General features: G+C 42.5%; 1 protein-coding gene across 1 annotated transcript in view; it reads left to right on the forward strand.

The window, feature by feature from the left end:
- The first annotated feature begins 12,372 nt into the window (after window positions 1-12,372).
- Window positions 12,373-17,237, forward strand: part of mmp17a (matrix metallopeptidase 17a) — a 58,927-nt gene continuing 54,062 nt past the window's right edge. Inside the window, exon 1 of the mRNA XM_019868724.1 lies at window positions 12,373-12,906. Coding sequence (XP_019724283.1) covers window positions 12,823-12,906 — 84 coding nt within the window. The 5' untranslated portion in view covers window positions 12,373-12,822. The remainder of the gene's footprint in view (window positions 12,907-17,237) is intronic.

Raw genomic sequence — 17,237 nt, forward strand, 5'->3', positions numbered from 1 at the left:
CCAAATAGAGTCAAGAACGATTCATCTATTAAGCCAAATAGATTCAAGGCGGGCGGCACGGTGGTCGACTGGTTAGCACGTCGGCTTCACAGTGCCTCTGTGTGGGGTTCAATCCCCTTCCTGTGTTGAGTTTGCATGTTCTCCCTGTGCCTGCGTGGCTTTTCTCCGGGTACTCCGCTTTCCTCCCACATTCCAAAAACATGCATGGTTGGTAAATTGAACACTCTAAATTGTCCCTCGGTGTGACTGTGAATTTTTGTTCGCCAATGTGTGCCCTGCGATTGGCTGGCAAACAGTTTACTGCCCGAAGACAGCTGGGATAGGCTCCAGCACACCCGCGACCCTTGTGAGGATAAGCGGATTAGAAAATAGATGGATGGATTCAAGGCACGTTGGCAGCTCGGAGTTTCTACAGTTGAATGCATGACTTGATACATCCTGTAGCTAGGGGGTGTGCAGAAATACTGCACTACACCTTTCACCTACAATTTGATACGGTCAGGTCATGTTGCGTGCTAATATGACATTCAGCACATCTTAAGATAACGATAACCCCGCGTGACTAGTAGAGCTGTGAGCTGATATTGATTTGACCTTACATTTCTGAAAATCAATGTTGTGCTTTGATAAAACAACAACAGGCCATGGAGGTAGCGGTGGTGCGTCAGGAGCTGCCTTTGAGAAAGAACTTGACTTTGGCGAAACAACATTACTTTTCCTTAAGTGCCAGCATGCACAGCCATTGAAGCTTTGTGCATTTGTATAATGTGTGGACGGAATGGGCACGAAAGCAACAGTTGATTTCCACTCAAAGGGCAGTGAATGCCAGGTGTTAAATGTCACACTCTCCTTACACTTAAAGCAGTGATTCTCAACCGCAATGCAGCGGCACACTAGTCGGATTATCAGGTGTGCCATGGGCAATGATGACATTTTAACTTTGTGTTTATTTTGTATATATTTTTTTTAATGGTCCCGTTCATTGACATTGCGCCTGTTAATATCGTGCACCTAATGGGCTGTAAGAGATGGTAAATGTGGAGTACTTGAGTATGACTCCTGAGGCACGCCACTTGAACAATGAGCATGTGTCACTCATTTGTCTTAACGTTTTTGCAAAGCCTTTGCTCACTGAGTTGCCAACGTACCTGTAAAAATGTCCTCGAAGAAATGCAGCCCCCCACCACACACACACACACACAAAAGCCACAGAATTTGCATGTACAGCACTGACGGTCTCCACAGCCTGTCGATGGCCTGCACCATCTGCCTATGAAAACGCGCTCGTGTTACACATACATTAAGCACAATTTCTCCCAATTTTCAACATATGCAAACTAATTTGCTTGTTTCGAATATAGGTGGTAGGTGGCGGATTTTGCACCACATCATAGATACCATACGTTTTTGCTGCATCGAGTGGGAGTGTTCCTTCCCTCATCTCACCTTGGCGCAGTATATGACATTTGTCCCTTCGTGATCCAAATGTTTCCTTTTTCAACGCCTGTGGCTGAAAAGGTATTCTACACAGCCAAATATTCATGGAAGCAAGGTACTGTTGTGCAACCATCTTGACATTTCGGTGGGAGGCGGATGTTGAAGCTTGACAGCGAAAAGAAGCAACATGATGCCCCTATGCTCGCGCGGACGTGCACTATACTCGCAAGTGTGTTAACCGGGTCCTTTAAAAGTGAAATTATCTTTCAAATGCAAATGTTCCCTCACGATCACCTCATTGTTAGTCCTTGGCTGTCTGTCAAATTAGTCAGTAATTAACAGATATTCAGGTGGGGGCAACTAACCGTGCATTAGATATGCATGAGCTTTGTTCTCAATTTCACTTGAGCTTCTTTTAATTGAATCTGATGACAATTGTACGTGCTACTGTAAGCAAGGCACACACACAAAAAAAGTGTTAATTGCTAATAGATTATCCTCACGATTATGTCAGTGTTAGAAAACAGTGGGTTTTTATATTCGTTGAATAGCCGCGTGAACAAAAGTTAATTATTTATGAGGGTGCGAATTTAAAAAAACTCGGACTACAATGACTCTAGTAGAGCCCTCATTGCTCTTCGCATCATCACTGGCGCAGCTACCAAAGGACACGTGATGCCACTTTTGCAAAAGTGTCAAGAGTTGAAAAGATTTGGCATTGTAACATCATCTCCTCGTAAGTAATTGGCCGTGTCTTATGGGCACTCTTAAAAAAAAAGTCCTCCCTGTGGTTCTGCTCCACTTTACTGTCGCTCTCAATTTCAGAGGATTTCACTCAGTTTTATGGCGGTATCGCGTTGTCTCCATGTTTTCCAGTCTTCAAAAAATTATTTGAGCGACGATGTAATACGGCTCTTGCCGTATTATGGCCAGAGCAAAAATAAAAGGACATTAAAAAAGGAAAGTGCAAAGGGAAAAAGAGAGAATGGAACGCGGTGTATTTTTCTAGCCATTTTTTTTATCATGCTATACCTCATTAAGTTTGTGTGTCAGCTGGAGCTGCAAATTTTAGTGGTATTCTGGTCTGGACTAGTCTTCATATACACAGACATATCTTTTTTTTTTTTTTTTAAGTGAGTTGTGCACAGTGGTAAAATTTTGAAATGATTGATCTCTGTCTAATTATTTTATCTTACAAAAATAAACAAATGTGTTCATTCCATTGTATGGAATTACAATACGGGTACTTTGTATTGATTTTTGTTATTGGCGGAGTCATATTTAGGGAATAGTCATCTTATAGCAAGCTTGCAAAAAGTGTTGCGTGGCATAGAACCAAGTGTGACAAAAAATAAAATTGCCATAATAGAAATAATAATATTACGCGGAGAAAGTTGTCGTAAGTTTGACACAAGAACGTTTGTAATATGAAGTTATGAAACGTATTCGCCTCGGATTGGTTTTGCTTTTCCACATGGTTAAAATTGGGTGACTTTGGTGCATGCTTATAAGATAGAATCGCGTGCGCCGCCCCAACTTAACTCTGTGGCATGCGTCAGGATGCTTATTAAGTGGGATGACCATACGTATTAAGCTCACCGTTTCATTGCTACTAGCTAATATAAAAACCTTTAATAGGGACTCCTTGGGGGTGCTTCCATGGCCTAATTCTGTCTGCTTCACACAACGCGTCGACCCTCTTTTGGTGTCGGGATCCGTACATCAAGACATTTTGTCATAAAAGCCAGCCTTTAAAGAGAGCTACTTTTTCCGTGCATCCGAAATAGTAATCGACTCACTGAAACATTTCTTAATTAAGTTTTTATAGCTGTGGAAAATATCCACTGTGCATATTATAAAATCTCCTTTTTAAATACACAAAGCCGCTTCATTTTGAAGGAGAATAAACTTTCAACCCAAACTCCTTTAGAATAACAAAACAAATTATTACGTTTCTGAATAGGTCCACCTTTGCAACTCCATTTAGCGGAGGCGTGCATCCAACAATGAAAGCTTATTGACACGATGTTAAACCCACTTTCCAATATGCAGCCAAGAAGTATTCACTGCCACATTTATTGGCCCATCCAAACCAAATAACGCACCCTTGTCACAGGCGCTGCTTTGTATTCCCAATGTCATTTGGCGGAGGACCTGAAATAATCTCACCGGCCATTATCGGATGTTATAAAAGAATTCTTAACTGTACTGCACAAATATCCGTCGTTCTTTGCAGAGGATAAAGAATATATGTGTTCGGCTATCTCTTGCTTCCCGGGACACTGCAACATGACACTTTTTGTTAGCTCGCCTATGGTGTTTCCCATCGTGCGTTAGCATTAGGCTAGTCGGATTTTAACGTAAAATTTTGTGGTTGTTTTGAATGCGCCATGTGAGAATTCTCTTTGTTCTATGTTTAGCTTGACACAGGAAACTTGGAAATTGGAATTGGCAATGAACAACCAGAAGCCTCATTTCTGGAGAATTGTTGACTACCTGCCAAACTGTTGCTTGTTTTGAAGTGAGCCCAGTTCACTGCCACCATACAGTGCTCGTATTTCGGGTCCCTCGTATCCCAAGGCAACACTGTACAGTATTATATTACGAAAAAGGCAATTACACCATCGCTGAAAATAATCATCAAAAACAGCTTCACGGTATTGTAAGAATGCAGTTTTATGAATCATATTCAATCTGGAGCTGTAAATCGCAATGCCTTTATCCATCTGTCTTTGAATTTGCTTATAATGTCTTCGGCTCACGCTTTCTGTTCTCATGAAGCCCAGCAGAAGAAAGTTTCTCAGTCCGGCAAGAATCCAACTGATCCCCTGCTATCGAAAGACAAAACCCTTTTAATCAGAGCTCATTAACTGCACTTTTCACTTCGCTGCAACTCACGAAAGGAGCGAGTGTGTCTGATTAAAAGAAAAGGGGGGGGTGGAAAAAAAACGATGTCTCTTATTGCCGTGGAGTGAAAAGCAGTCACCTGCCGTTTCACTGTGGGAAATTGGAGGGGAATTGAAAATGATTCAGTGATGAATGATTGCGAGTGCACACCAGCGGTTCCTGTTAGGATGGAATAGCGTTGATCTAAATCATTGATGGCTCTCACTGATATGACCTGACCTATCTTTAAGTCCTGCTGATGCGCCCAGCTGAGCACGATTTCCATTAGAGTAGTCTTGAAATATCTTTTACACCTCTCGCTGACACTGGCGCAACCACGTTCGCACAACAATGATACTAATCTGGATGGCGGTGTTGGTATCGGAGGCTTTAATCGTGTCACGTATGCCCGAAAAAAATTACACTGCAGTGGAAGCTCGAGTTGAATACCACTGACGTTGTACAATTTAGAATTCAAGCGAGCCTCTAAAATTTCTCAGCATTGATTGCCAGTGAGCCATAATGGAGACGCATTGTAAGCGTGCTGTAATTCTTAATCCTCTGTGGATGTTGACCGAAGAACGTCGCTGACAATACACCCTGTTGAACTTTCACCTGTCACCCAAGTATATTTTCGTACGTCTAGAATCTGTCTACACATCCCCTATATGTTTGAGCCGTGGAAATATATCCGCTTAAAACAGTGGTCCCCAACCCCTGGTCCGCGAACCGGTCCCGGTCCGTGGGTCATTTGGTACTGGGGCGCTGTCAGAGTTATACCCGGGGAAATTGAAACAAAAGAACTCGATGCAGGGAAGATTGTTGGTGCAGCTGACGGGAGTACGATTTCCCGGAGCGAACGACGGCAGTTGCTCCGCAATCGCACTCAAAGTTCCTCGTGCTCCTCGTCGGACTTTTATTGTTTACATATGAAAAATACAAGAAAAACACTGCCCCCGATATTTGCATACCGCGCCCCCAGTCCGACCCCTCGGTCGGAGATGTGATTAACCTTTGTCAGGCTTTCAACCACAGTTACTCAAACACCTTTATGTCGCAGACTTTGCAGATGACAAATGTTCGCCTGGGCCGCGACCAGTTCCCAGACCGTCTTTTGATGTTCTAAAACACTTCGTTCCTAAACTGTTTACTCCACCTCCCAAGCCGAGTCTAGCCTCCTTCTATCTGTTCGCACCCTTCCCTTGCTTTAATGTGATTACTGTGGACTTCAAAAAGCCCTCCGCCGAGACGGCCCGACGCCCTAGTGAGCAGACATTTAGGGGCGTTAAATACACAAACGTCTAAACAGGCCCAAATTAAATGAAACTTGAGACATGTTACCATTATGTTCGATGATTTCTCGATCAGGCGCACAGAAAGACTAAAGAACTTATATAACTTCCGTTTTATTTGTGTATTTAAGCCAATAGATGCACATTCACCGAACCCTTCATTCGTAAAAAATCAAGAGTATGATTTCTTTTTTTTTTTTTTTTTTTTTTTACAAATCCAAGAAATAAAAAACACATTTATTAAAAACAGAAAAAAATGTCAACACAATTTGTATAATTATAAAGTATACGTTTTTTAACGTTGAGTCAGGCATGTCTTAACCTTCCATGGCAGAGGCTCTGTCGAACCCCTGAGACTGATTCACCGAACCCCGTGGGTTTGTTCGAACCCAGATTAAGAACCGCTGCTCTTTTTTCACCACAGCGCCATCTGCTGGATCCGAACCTGCCCATTAAGGATGAACCCATTTGAGGGACAGCGTTTTTTTTTTTTTTTTTACAGTGGACAGCTTCTTGTGTTATCAGGTTACAGGGTGCATGAAATGGTTAATATCCAACGGTGATTGCAAGGCTGCTCGTGTGCCATTCCTGGGGCAAACCGAAGTATATTTTCATTCATGCCCGCAGAGAGCACACAACTAATGTACTTTTTTTTTTTGCAAACCAAGTGCACTTAGTCGAGAAAGATGTCTGTGCCGGTTTAAAACGCTGGAGACCGTCATCGGTCTCTTTGTACTGAGCCCCGCCGCACTGAACGGACGATTTTGAGACATCAACATCAATATAATCCCGAAATCTATTTCCTCCATTTTAGCAATTCAATTTGAAAACAACAAGGACAGTTTGAACCGTTTCGGTTACGGAGAGTGAGCAGTAAAGAAAGGAAAAAACATCCATCTTTTCTATTTGCTTAATCATTTGGATACAGGCGGCTTTTACTCTGTGCAATTTAGCTGCCATCAAGCATAAAGCACTTGCAAAGAATACAAGCAATGTGTTTTGTTTTTTTTTGTTTTTTCTTTTAAGTGTGCACGCGTGCAGCCATTATTTCAGAAGTCAGGACAAATCGTCCAGGAGCAAGCCGGCTTTCATGAACAAATTATCATCTTGTCACATCCAACTGCTCCTCTCCATAGTTTCCCGAAGAATTAAATAACCAAACTGTCAAACTCCGGTGAAAGTAAAACACCATAACCGTAAAGCATAAGTAGCTGGATAATTAAATGTCCACTGGCAACACGGAACACAACAATTCATCCATTCTCCGGATGCATTATTATATTTTAGCAGTGAAAGTGCACTTTTATGATGCAATTGCAATTCTTGCAATAATTTAATGAAAATGGGAAAAAAAAGCATGTGTTATGTAAATGTATGGCAACAGATGGTCTTGATGTTTGTCGTCTGTATTTAAGAAAATGTCATGATTATAATGATGAGTGGGCGGCCCGGTGGTCCAGTGGTTAGCGCATCGACCTCACAGTGCAGAGGTACCGGGTTCAATTCCAGCTCCGACCTCCCTGTGTGGAGTTTGTATGTTCTCCCCGTGCCTGCGTGGCTTTTCTCCGGGTACTCCAGTTTCCTCTCACATTCCAAAAACGTTAATGGCAGGCTGATTGAACACTCAAAATTGTGCCGAGTTGTGAGCGTGGATGGTTCTTCGTGTCTGTGTGCCCTGCGATTGGCTGGCAACCGGTTCAGGGTGTCCCCCGCCTACTGCCCGAAGACGGCTGCTATAGGCTCCAGCACCCCCCGCGACCCTTATGAGGATAAAGCGGATCAGCGAATGAATGAATGAATATTGATGAGTTTCTTTAATGTGATGAACACCCCAAAAAGAAAAAAAAAGGACATTAAAATGTTCTCTCTAGGTCATTCGCTGTGTCCGTAATTTATTTACGTTCGTTGCACCGTGAATTCTGAGCCATTGAATCGTTTCAAGAGGATACACTTGTCTTCAATACAATTTTTAGGACAACTTGAAGATAGATTTTTTTTTTTTAGAGAATAATCAAAATAGCCCTTTTGAAAAGAGATTCAAATACAAAATACACAAGGCTTAATTTCTGAGGCTTTTATTTTTTTCTTAAAATGTTCTTGTATTGAATGCATGAAAAATTCAACGCGGCAGACTTACGAAAGATTTACGAAATAAGCGCAACGAGGAAAACAGAAGAATAGATCGCTTGTTGTTTGGGGTCATTGTTTGCTCTTCAAACCCACATTAAAAAAAAAAAAAATCGGCAACAGGGTACAACAATTTAGAAAAACAAATTTTTCAAATATGAGTTAAACAGTATTACAAGCAACTCGTGCTGTTCACTTCAAGGGTGTTACATCACTTGAGGTACTTTGACACATAGACATTAATACACCTTCGCTAATACACTTTATTTTCTCACACAAACCCGCGGCGGAACACGAATGCACTCGAGAGCGTCTTTTGAACGGGTTGGAATGAAAAGTGCCGTACGGCGCATTCCGATGTGGCACTTCTTTTTTTTTTTTTTTTTTTTTTTTTTTAAATCAAGCTGTAGTATTTCAAACTCTGCGTCACGGGGGAGGGTGATGGCGTCCATGTCAGCAGTCGTGTTGTTGTTCACTGTTCTGTTCGATTCTGTTCACTGGCACATTCCTGAGCTTCCATTTGTTGGAGTTGCAATTTTCAAAAGTGAATTTGTTTTGAAGTCTTTTGAATTTCTCCTGGGATCGACATACTTTTTTTTTTTTTTTAACCCGACTACCCCTTCATGAAAGAGAGGAGAAATATTTTAATTAAAAAAAACAACAAAACAACAACTGACATTTAAAATGCTGCACCGCTGAAATATTCCTCAAAATTTCTTCTTACAAGGCATTAATTAAAAGCGGCTCACGCACGCATCGATTACCAGGCCTAAATTGCGCCTTATAGCCCTCCTACGATAAAAAAACCCACTAAGCTCACTCATTAAGCACCAGTTGTGTTGAGAATCTTGGCTCTTTCTTCTAAGATCGCTTGCTAATTTCGACTAATACCGATCTCATAGTAAACACGTGCCAAAAAAAAAGGGATCCACTGATTTGTTGGTAAACCATTTCATCTTTCAAACACTCAGCATCTCTTTGAGCCAAAGATGATAGTGCATAAAATTCTCCACAAATGAAAACCGTTCTTGACCAGATGCTAATGACTATAAACCCAGGAAGCTTTACTGTGAAAATGGTAAGACTGATTAGCCATCCATCCATTTACCGATCCGCTTTATCCTCACAAAGGTCGCGGGGGGTGCTGGAGCCTATCCCAGCTGTCTTCGGGTTGTAGGCGGGGGACACCCTGAAACGGTTGGCAGCCAATCGCAGGGCACACAGAGACGAACATCCGCATTCACGCTCACACCTAGGGACAATTGGGAGTGTTCGGGCAGCCTGCCATGCATATTTTTTGGAATGTGGGAGGAAACCGGAGTACCCGCAGAAAACCCACGCAGGCATGGGGAGAACATGCAAACTCCACACAGGAAGGCCGCAGCTGGAATCGAACTCACAACCTCTGCACTGTGAGGTCAACGCGCTAACCACTGGACCACTGGGCCACCTAGTATTTATTATTTTTATTATTATTATTATTATTATTATTATTATTAATTTTTATATTTTTTAAATGTATTTTTATTTATTTTTATTTATTTATTTATTTATTTTTTGTGTGAGATAGCCCGAAAGTAAGGTGCTGCGAATGCAAGAAATACTGTCAACAGGACACATGTAAACCAATGTTTGTTTTGTTCGAGAGATGGCGTTCCTTGTCATGTTGCGTTTTGTTTGCGTTCCAGTTACAGCTGGAGTGAAGGGCGTTCCCCCCCAGCAGGTGCACCCGTGCCTCATTTTCCCCATCAAGCCTCGCCTTGCACTGAAGGACTCTGACTTCTGCTACGCCTTGTCGGATTGTTATCGACCTTGCTTGCTGTTGTGATTCGAGTGTGATTTTCTTGACCTCTCGATACCATTCGTTGTCGTTTTCGTTCATAACATTCTTGTTTTTCAGTGTTTTTGTTATTCTAGTTTTGCTCTTTGTTTGCTTGTTATCGGACTTTCGGGTATTTTCTGTGTTCTATTGAACCTTGCGTTTGCAAGTGCTTTTGGTTTGATGCATTATTTTTCCTGGCACCTTGTGAGCAACGATTTCAGTTCAAGGTTCTTTGTCGGTGTGATTTTCGTTTAATATTTTTGTACTTGCACTTTGTCTGAGTCTATGTATTTGGGAATCCGAAAAGATTAGTCATTCCTTCTTTTCTTGAGCACCTTATGGGCTCCTTTTTTTTTTTGATACAAGATACAAAAAGTGGTTGAACACGGTGGCCTTGAAATTCGGATGGAATTGGAGAAATATGACTTTGACCTCAGTATGTTTAATTTAAAAGGGGAAAATGAAGAGTGTAACTACATTCTGGTCACGCCCGCTGATCCTCTTGCATATAACATGATCATATTCGACAGTTAAAAAAAAAGGATACCTGACAGCATTGATTTATCAAATGCAATTTAACAGCGGCAGGGCTCGAGGTCTGCGGTCAAACTCGCCCGCAAATCACTTGATTGCAATAACAAGCAACACCAGTTTGATGGACATCTGCTTCCTCTTTCATTCTGATGGAAATGCAATATTATTAAGAACAAACTGAGCTTTTTTTTTGTTTTTTTTCCAAAAACAGCACCGGCATCTATATGGCTCATTGGGTGTTGTTTGCCAATATTCCCTCCTGACGTACAGGGCCTGGTATTTATTATTTCTTTCCACACTCTTGAAAAACGTGCAGGTGGATACTGTTAACCTTCTGGCCGTGGCGCTTTTGGGGGTGCTCAAGAGGAAAGATTGTCGGTGGAATGTTTGCGGGTTGCAGATACCGTTTTTTCTTCTTCTTCTTCCACTTGAGGCAAGGACAACAGAATGTGCAGAACTAGTCAGCAGTGGGTAAAATTGATTCCCGGGTGTTATTGACTCTCGACTACGGTCTTAACTGGGATTTCAATGTGATGATCACTATATGTGTTCATTTTCTCTTTTTTTTTTTTTGACTGGGTGACGCAGCAAATTCAAACAAATGATCTGAAGATGATAAAATGAAAAAAAAGTTACCTGAGCCCTTTGTCGTCATTGAGCAAAATGAGAAAAAAATTAGAAGAGATCCTCTCAACACAAATGCTGGATTTCGCATACTGGAGTTCAAGTGGGCACGTATTATCTCCGTGTTTTTGTTCTCAAGTGACCCCATTCGGATCGTTTCTAATGCAGCGTAAATAGAAAAACGCAGATGGGGAAACGGATATCTTGAGATTAGAATCGGGCCTCTTCTGACTGTGGGATAAAAATCCCGACACGTATCAGATGTCTGTCAGTGCAAGCTTGAGGCCATATAATACAAGCGAACACACTCGTGGATTGAAATGAACACATTAAATAATGACTGCTATAAATCTGAATTTCTGAGAAATTCTCGGACAAATATGGACGCAATGTGGCACATCGGAGGTGTGCCCATCATTGGATGAGCAAATAATAAAGCTGTTGCGTGGTAACTCCATAAAGATTCTTCATTTGAATGTGAGATTGTATTTCCGGAAGGTGGATAATTGCCACATTGAGGGCTTGAGCTTCATTTTATTTTCACTTGAGTGACTTTGTTTGCCATTAAGCTCCCGCCACAGCTTTATTTTCAAAGAAGGAAATGAAATGCAGGTACTTCTAACAATAGATTTTTAATTGACTCCAAAGCTAATGTCGCTTCTTTTAACTGAGGACCAAGTACACAGGGATCGCGCTTGTTTGTGAGACACGGACAACAAAACTCCCCAAAACGTTCTGAAGAAGGTGACGAGTCGAATCGTAAACCCGATGAACGACTCAAATTGTCTCCATCAGCACAACGGAAATGTGTTTGTTTTCATTCCTCTATAATTCTGCAACACATAGCGTGATCTGTGTTCTTTTTGCCAGCCAATCACAGAGCACACATGCTGTACACCACAGTTTTCAAACTCAAGGCCCGGGGGCCACATCTGGCCCACCAGGTCATTTTATTTGGGCCGTGAAAGCAAATCATCTGTCAACTCGCTAAAATCTGTACCGAAATGTCAAATTGTCATGTGTAATAAATAACGTTGACATTTTGGAATTATTTTGTTACCCTGTTTGAACTCACTTGAACAAACTATTATCATTGACATGACTGATCTCAAAACTCGTAATCTTTTCATTTGTTCTGTACAAGTGATAATTTTGTGGTTTCGCGGTCATAACGGCTCTCCGAGGGAAGACGTAACTCCAAATTGGCCGGCGACTAAATGAGTTTGACACCCCTGCCGCAGACCAACAACCAGTCGCGCTCACAACCACACCAAGGGACAATTTAGAGTGTGCCATTAACTTGCCATGCATATTTTTGGAACATGGGAAGAAACCAGAATACCTGGGGAAAAAAAAACAATGCAGGCACGGGAAGACCGGAGCCGAAATTTAACTCGGAATTTTAGAGGGTACTGCAGACTTATTTGGAATTTTTTGAACAATTTTTGAACACTGTTTTCTCTCAGTTTTTTTGGTCTCAGGACAAGTTAATGTACGAACAAACCGCATGTTTTAGTTTTACCAACGTTTCTGTTAAGATACTCCGACAGTATTTTGACCCTCGTATTGCTTTCCAGCCACTTTCCACAGCGTGTTCCGTGCTGTAGCTTTATTTTGACAGTCTCTCCCGGAAGCAGAGCGTGGGTGTGCTGATCGGCGTGGATTGTGCAGCTGCTTGCTTACTTGGAGCAGAGCTGCCTATGCCTGCCTGGGGCCACTCCGGTGATGAGGAGAGCACGACAGCACGTCTCTCGTTGGATCGTTACTCCGTCCGGAATATTTTTTTTCTTCTTTGAATCATCAGTTATCGCTCATTAAAGCGCCGTGTTTGGACCCCACAAACAGGTGTGATGCATGGCACCTGTTTAATGTCTTCTATGTGTTTGCTTTCCACAGTGAGGTAGACTGTTCTGGGACATTTTACCCTCTTGTTGCGGGACTTTGTTTTTGTTGTTGTTGTTGTTGTTTTTTTTTTTTTTTCATCTCACTGGATGCTTCATCCCGGGTTGTGGCTCGAGCTCTGCAGTAGCAACCGGCTTTGAAGGGCGTGAATTCTTTTCTGTGGCTTTGACCAAGTGGACGTGGAATATATGTGCGGAGATGCTGCTTCTGGTGCCCATGCTGTGGCTGCTGCCTCTGAGCCGAGCGGCTCCCCCGCGGGCCGGTCGGGAGGACACCGGGGTGGTAAGTTACTTACTACGGATGACTTTTTCTCCCCCCTCCACCGCCCCCAAATCTGCTACCATCCTTAGTGAATTCGTGAACACCTCTTAAAATATCCAGGGACTGTTTCTTCAAATATTGTTCTTGCTGTGGATGTTAGAGCAGACCGGTGCTCGTGCTGTAAAACATTTCGATTTTTTTTTTTTGAAAAAGATACAGTGAGAACAATTCATTAATCTTCTCTCGCACTTCACCAGCAGGTTTTGGTGAGGAGGCAGGTTGCACATCTGAATTGGTCGCCGGTCACTCGCATGGTACATGTAGACCAAAAATAAAAAAATAAAACAAGCCTTCGCTCACATATTCACAGTGGTTCGATAAGTCACAAATGTCAAACTCCGGTCCTCTAGGGCCACTTTCATGTTTTCGATGTTTCCCTCCTCAAAACGCGTTTTTTTTTTTTGGGGGGGGGGGCATGTGCAAGGAAGCCAGAGATTCAAACCCAGAAGCTCAGAACTGTGAGTCGACGACCCTCGCATGCCCCCGTCCCGCACGAGCAGTTAGTTTGATCAATCAATAGATTCGAAGGGATTTGTCCGGCTTTCCCGACAGCTTCCGGTGCTGATAACAGCGGGGAGCGAACTCGCTGTCACGGGCGTCATTGTTTTAATTATTATTTATTTTTTAAAAATACAGTTGCGTAACATACAGACATATTCAAAGACGGGCGTTTAGCCCACCAGGCATGAGATTATTAAAGCTTTTCTCACTCCTGCAAATTGCAAAGGGGAAGTTCCCGTTTGACTGCCGGTGAAGCTAAACGTCAAGTGAATGACTTATCCGCTGTAATAAAGCGAATGGCATTTAAATCCGTAAATACCGACAGAGGAGAAGAGCTTTGACAAGTAAGATTTTTTAACTTGCGAATCTTGAAACACAGCATAATTTACGCTTCATGCTTCTCATCCCTGCTCGTTTTTCTGTACAGGTTTGCTAGCCGAGCCCTATAATATGTTCTCTCTGTGCTTTCATGGCTTTTCTACGGGTACTTAAGGTTCGAACGCCGTACATTTTTTAGAAACATGCATGTTCATTTGATTGATAACACCATTGTCCATTGTTGTCAGTACGACAATGAAAGTTTGTGTCTGGCTGCAGCCAAATCCATACATCCATTTTCAGCGCTTATCCTCATGAGAGTAACCAGTCGCATCTGATTATATTGCATAGAAGATTCTATTCACTGTTTTCAACTCTCTGTTTTGGTTGTACGATACATTGTCATTTATTGTAACTTTTTCCTGCTTGTAAATTGGCGAACGAATATATTGCTAGAGTTTCTGATCGTGTGGCGGGGCAGTCGGTTCACTTCCATGCTGGCAGCATGCAGGGTTTCGTTCCCCAACGAGGAATTGTATAATTGGGAGTGTGAATGGGTGTCTGTCTCTGCAGTATTCGTGCCCATTAATGACTAAGCGTCCATTCCAGGCTGTTGACAGCCTTCCGCCTGAAATCTACTGGCACAGACTCCAGAAAATGAAAGGGCGGATTTATTGATAGGGAGCAGTATTGGCAACAGTCAAATTATTGAGCGTTAATCAACCCCATTTTTCTATTCTTGTTTGACTAGAACAAAATCTGTATTGATTTTTGTTAAGACATTTTTTTTTTCAATTTTTTTAGTTTTTGTGATGTCATCAGTTTTCATCAACTCATAACAATCTTGTTCCAAATTTCGGATTTTTCCAGATGGCCGATCAAAGATGTGATCAGATTTCAGTCAGGTTTTGGTTGATTTTCAAATTGTGTGACTGCAGGCGCTTTCGACTTGAGAGCTTCTATCGAGTGTGCGGTTCCACCTTTTAGTCTGCCGCTCAATTTATCTCCCCGGCTTGTGTGCTCGGCAATGGCATCTCTCAGCATTTGCTCACGACTGCAATTTCAAGTTCATTAGCCAGAGTGAACATCATTTACCAGAGACAAACAATCGGTTGCTCGCATGTCACAGCGCTGCATGAGGGAGTCGGACGACATTACCGTACTTTACCACATCCCCACCGATATGATCCGATCACATTGGATGCACTCGTTGGGTCGGCGCAGCCCACCAAGCCGAGAAGATGAAAAGCACTTCCATCGCCAAATAACCATTCCGTCATTTGTATCATGACTCCCTTTTTGCAGAGCTTTACCCACCTCCGTTCTGATCTTAGCGTTCATAACAACCACACGCCGCGCACTCCACAGCGCCCATCGGCGGGATTATTGCTCTGCTCCGATCCGCCGTGATATACTGTGCGGCTGCACCGCGCCGATGTGCACCTTCAGCACTTGAGTCATAACACTGAAAACACAATACGCTTTTGCTTTGTGCTCATCGTGTTATTTTCCCCAGGAGGACTTTTTCCTCACACCCTCCCGCCGCCCTCCCGCTGAAGTCTACAGTAACCGATGAGCTTCCCAAAGCATCCGTACACCTGAATGAGGAACACTTTCCTGTTGACGTGCAAGAATGACACAACCGTGATGAAGGGGGGCGAAATGACATTTTATGCGGCTGGAAATTTATGAATTCAGAAGACGACGCTCGGACGCGTTTGTGGTAGTTTTCCCAAAAATCTTTCACACCCATTTCGTTTATCAGTGACGAGGGGGAATGTGCAATCAATTCATTGAATGAAGTGTTATTTTGAATACAATGGGAGAGCCTCTTTCTGAATACTGAGCAGATTTATGATGAGTTGTTATGATTAGTTTTGCTGTAATGACTGTGTGTGTGGATGGAGTATCTCACTCATAGCGTCCATAGCTGCTGCCATGTTCTTCTTGGGTCACCGGTGCCTCTGCCAGTTGCAACAAAGTAGTAGCTCCCTCCATTTTTGTCACAACGGCTTCCATTCGCAATCAGTTCCACACTATTGAATAAATTCCCAACAAACTCTTCATTCTTCTTCAATACGAGCACACTTACTGCTATCGTGAAACTCCTCTACAATGAAACCTACATGGGCGAAAATACCCCCTAGTGTGAAAAAAACTTCATGCATTAACACCATTCGCACACTCCTGCCCTCATACAACGAAAAAAAAAGCCCTGTTGCGTTCTACGAAATCTTTTTCTCTGCTCTTGCCTCGTGACGAGATTCACTACAACAAAGTCTAATCCAACAGCAATCTCTACTGCTTCGTTCGGAAACGGCAACAGAAACCACCACACTGGTTTATACATGCGCAGTAGTCCAGGAAGTATTTGTTACTGTTAGTTTCAGACGCAGCAAGAACGTTGCATTGCTAAAATGGCTACAAAACGGACCTTTGGATGTCAAGCAGCGAAAACAAAAGCTCTGACGCTGGAAGAGAGGGTAAAAGTCACCAAAATGAAAGACGGAGGAAGCAAAATGAAAGACATTATCCAAGAAATTGATGGAAGTGAAAGTGAATGCTGATCGTAAATTTTGCAATTTCTTTCCCTTTTTTTCTTTCTACACTGACTATATGAAGTGTCAAATAAGTGTATGCTCATACTTATGCACTATTGGAATAAAAATAAAGAGTATGTTTGTGTAAGTGTGTGTGTGTGTTTACATCTGAGATCAAATTTGCTACAGTGAAAAACCCCCTGTTGTGAAAAATGTCTTGCTGCAAACATGATTTCGTTGTAGAGGAGTTTCACTGTTTGTTCCATTTACTCCTTTTTCACTTTTGCTTGATGAAGCCCTTTTGCAAAAAAAAAAAAAAATGCTGCGCAATTTCTTTTAGGCCTCTGGAGATGTGAGCCGGCCGCTTCGCTGAGAAGTTAGCATGCAGTCTGTCATGTGGAAGCTCTTCATCTCAAATCTCAATCTGCGGCTCTTTCTTCAACTATACTCGGTGATGTTTCAAGCTGTGGAGAGAGAGGAAAAAACAAAAAATGACCTCAGTCTTGTTTGCCAGTAGTCAGCTTTCTAAATTCTCTCCACCAACACATTCTGTTCGCAATGGAAGCTTGTTCATGAAAGACAGTTGACATTTTAAAGTTAAATGATGGCCATGCTGCAGTATAAACACATATTTTGGTTTGAAGTGGAAAAGTTGCAACTTTCAGAGAGTTCTTATTCAGTGATAGTGTTGGGGATTGGGTGCCTTGTTCAAGCTCACTACCACCACCCTGCTTCGGAACAGGATTGCATCTCTCTGATGACCAGCTAAGTTGAAATATTTGTTCCCCCTGGCTATGCTAGGCGAGTCCCTATTGACCCGTCGCAGCTGCGTCACGTGATCACGCGAGTGCGCCTTGACGTACGGCAAAAGTTAATATCTGCCGAATCGAAGCGGACGGAAAACGGGGCGACTTAGCGACAGGATGACTTGTT

The sequence above is a fragment of the Hippocampus comes genome, unplaced genomic scaffold, assembly GCF_001891065.2.
Source record: "Hippocampus comes isolate QL1 unplaced genomic scaffold, H_comes_QL1_v1.1 scaffold530, whole genome shotgun sequence".
NCBI classification, from domain to species: domain Eukaryota; kingdom Metazoa; phylum Chordata; class Actinopteri; order Syngnathiformes; family Syngnathidae; genus Hippocampus; species Hippocampus comes.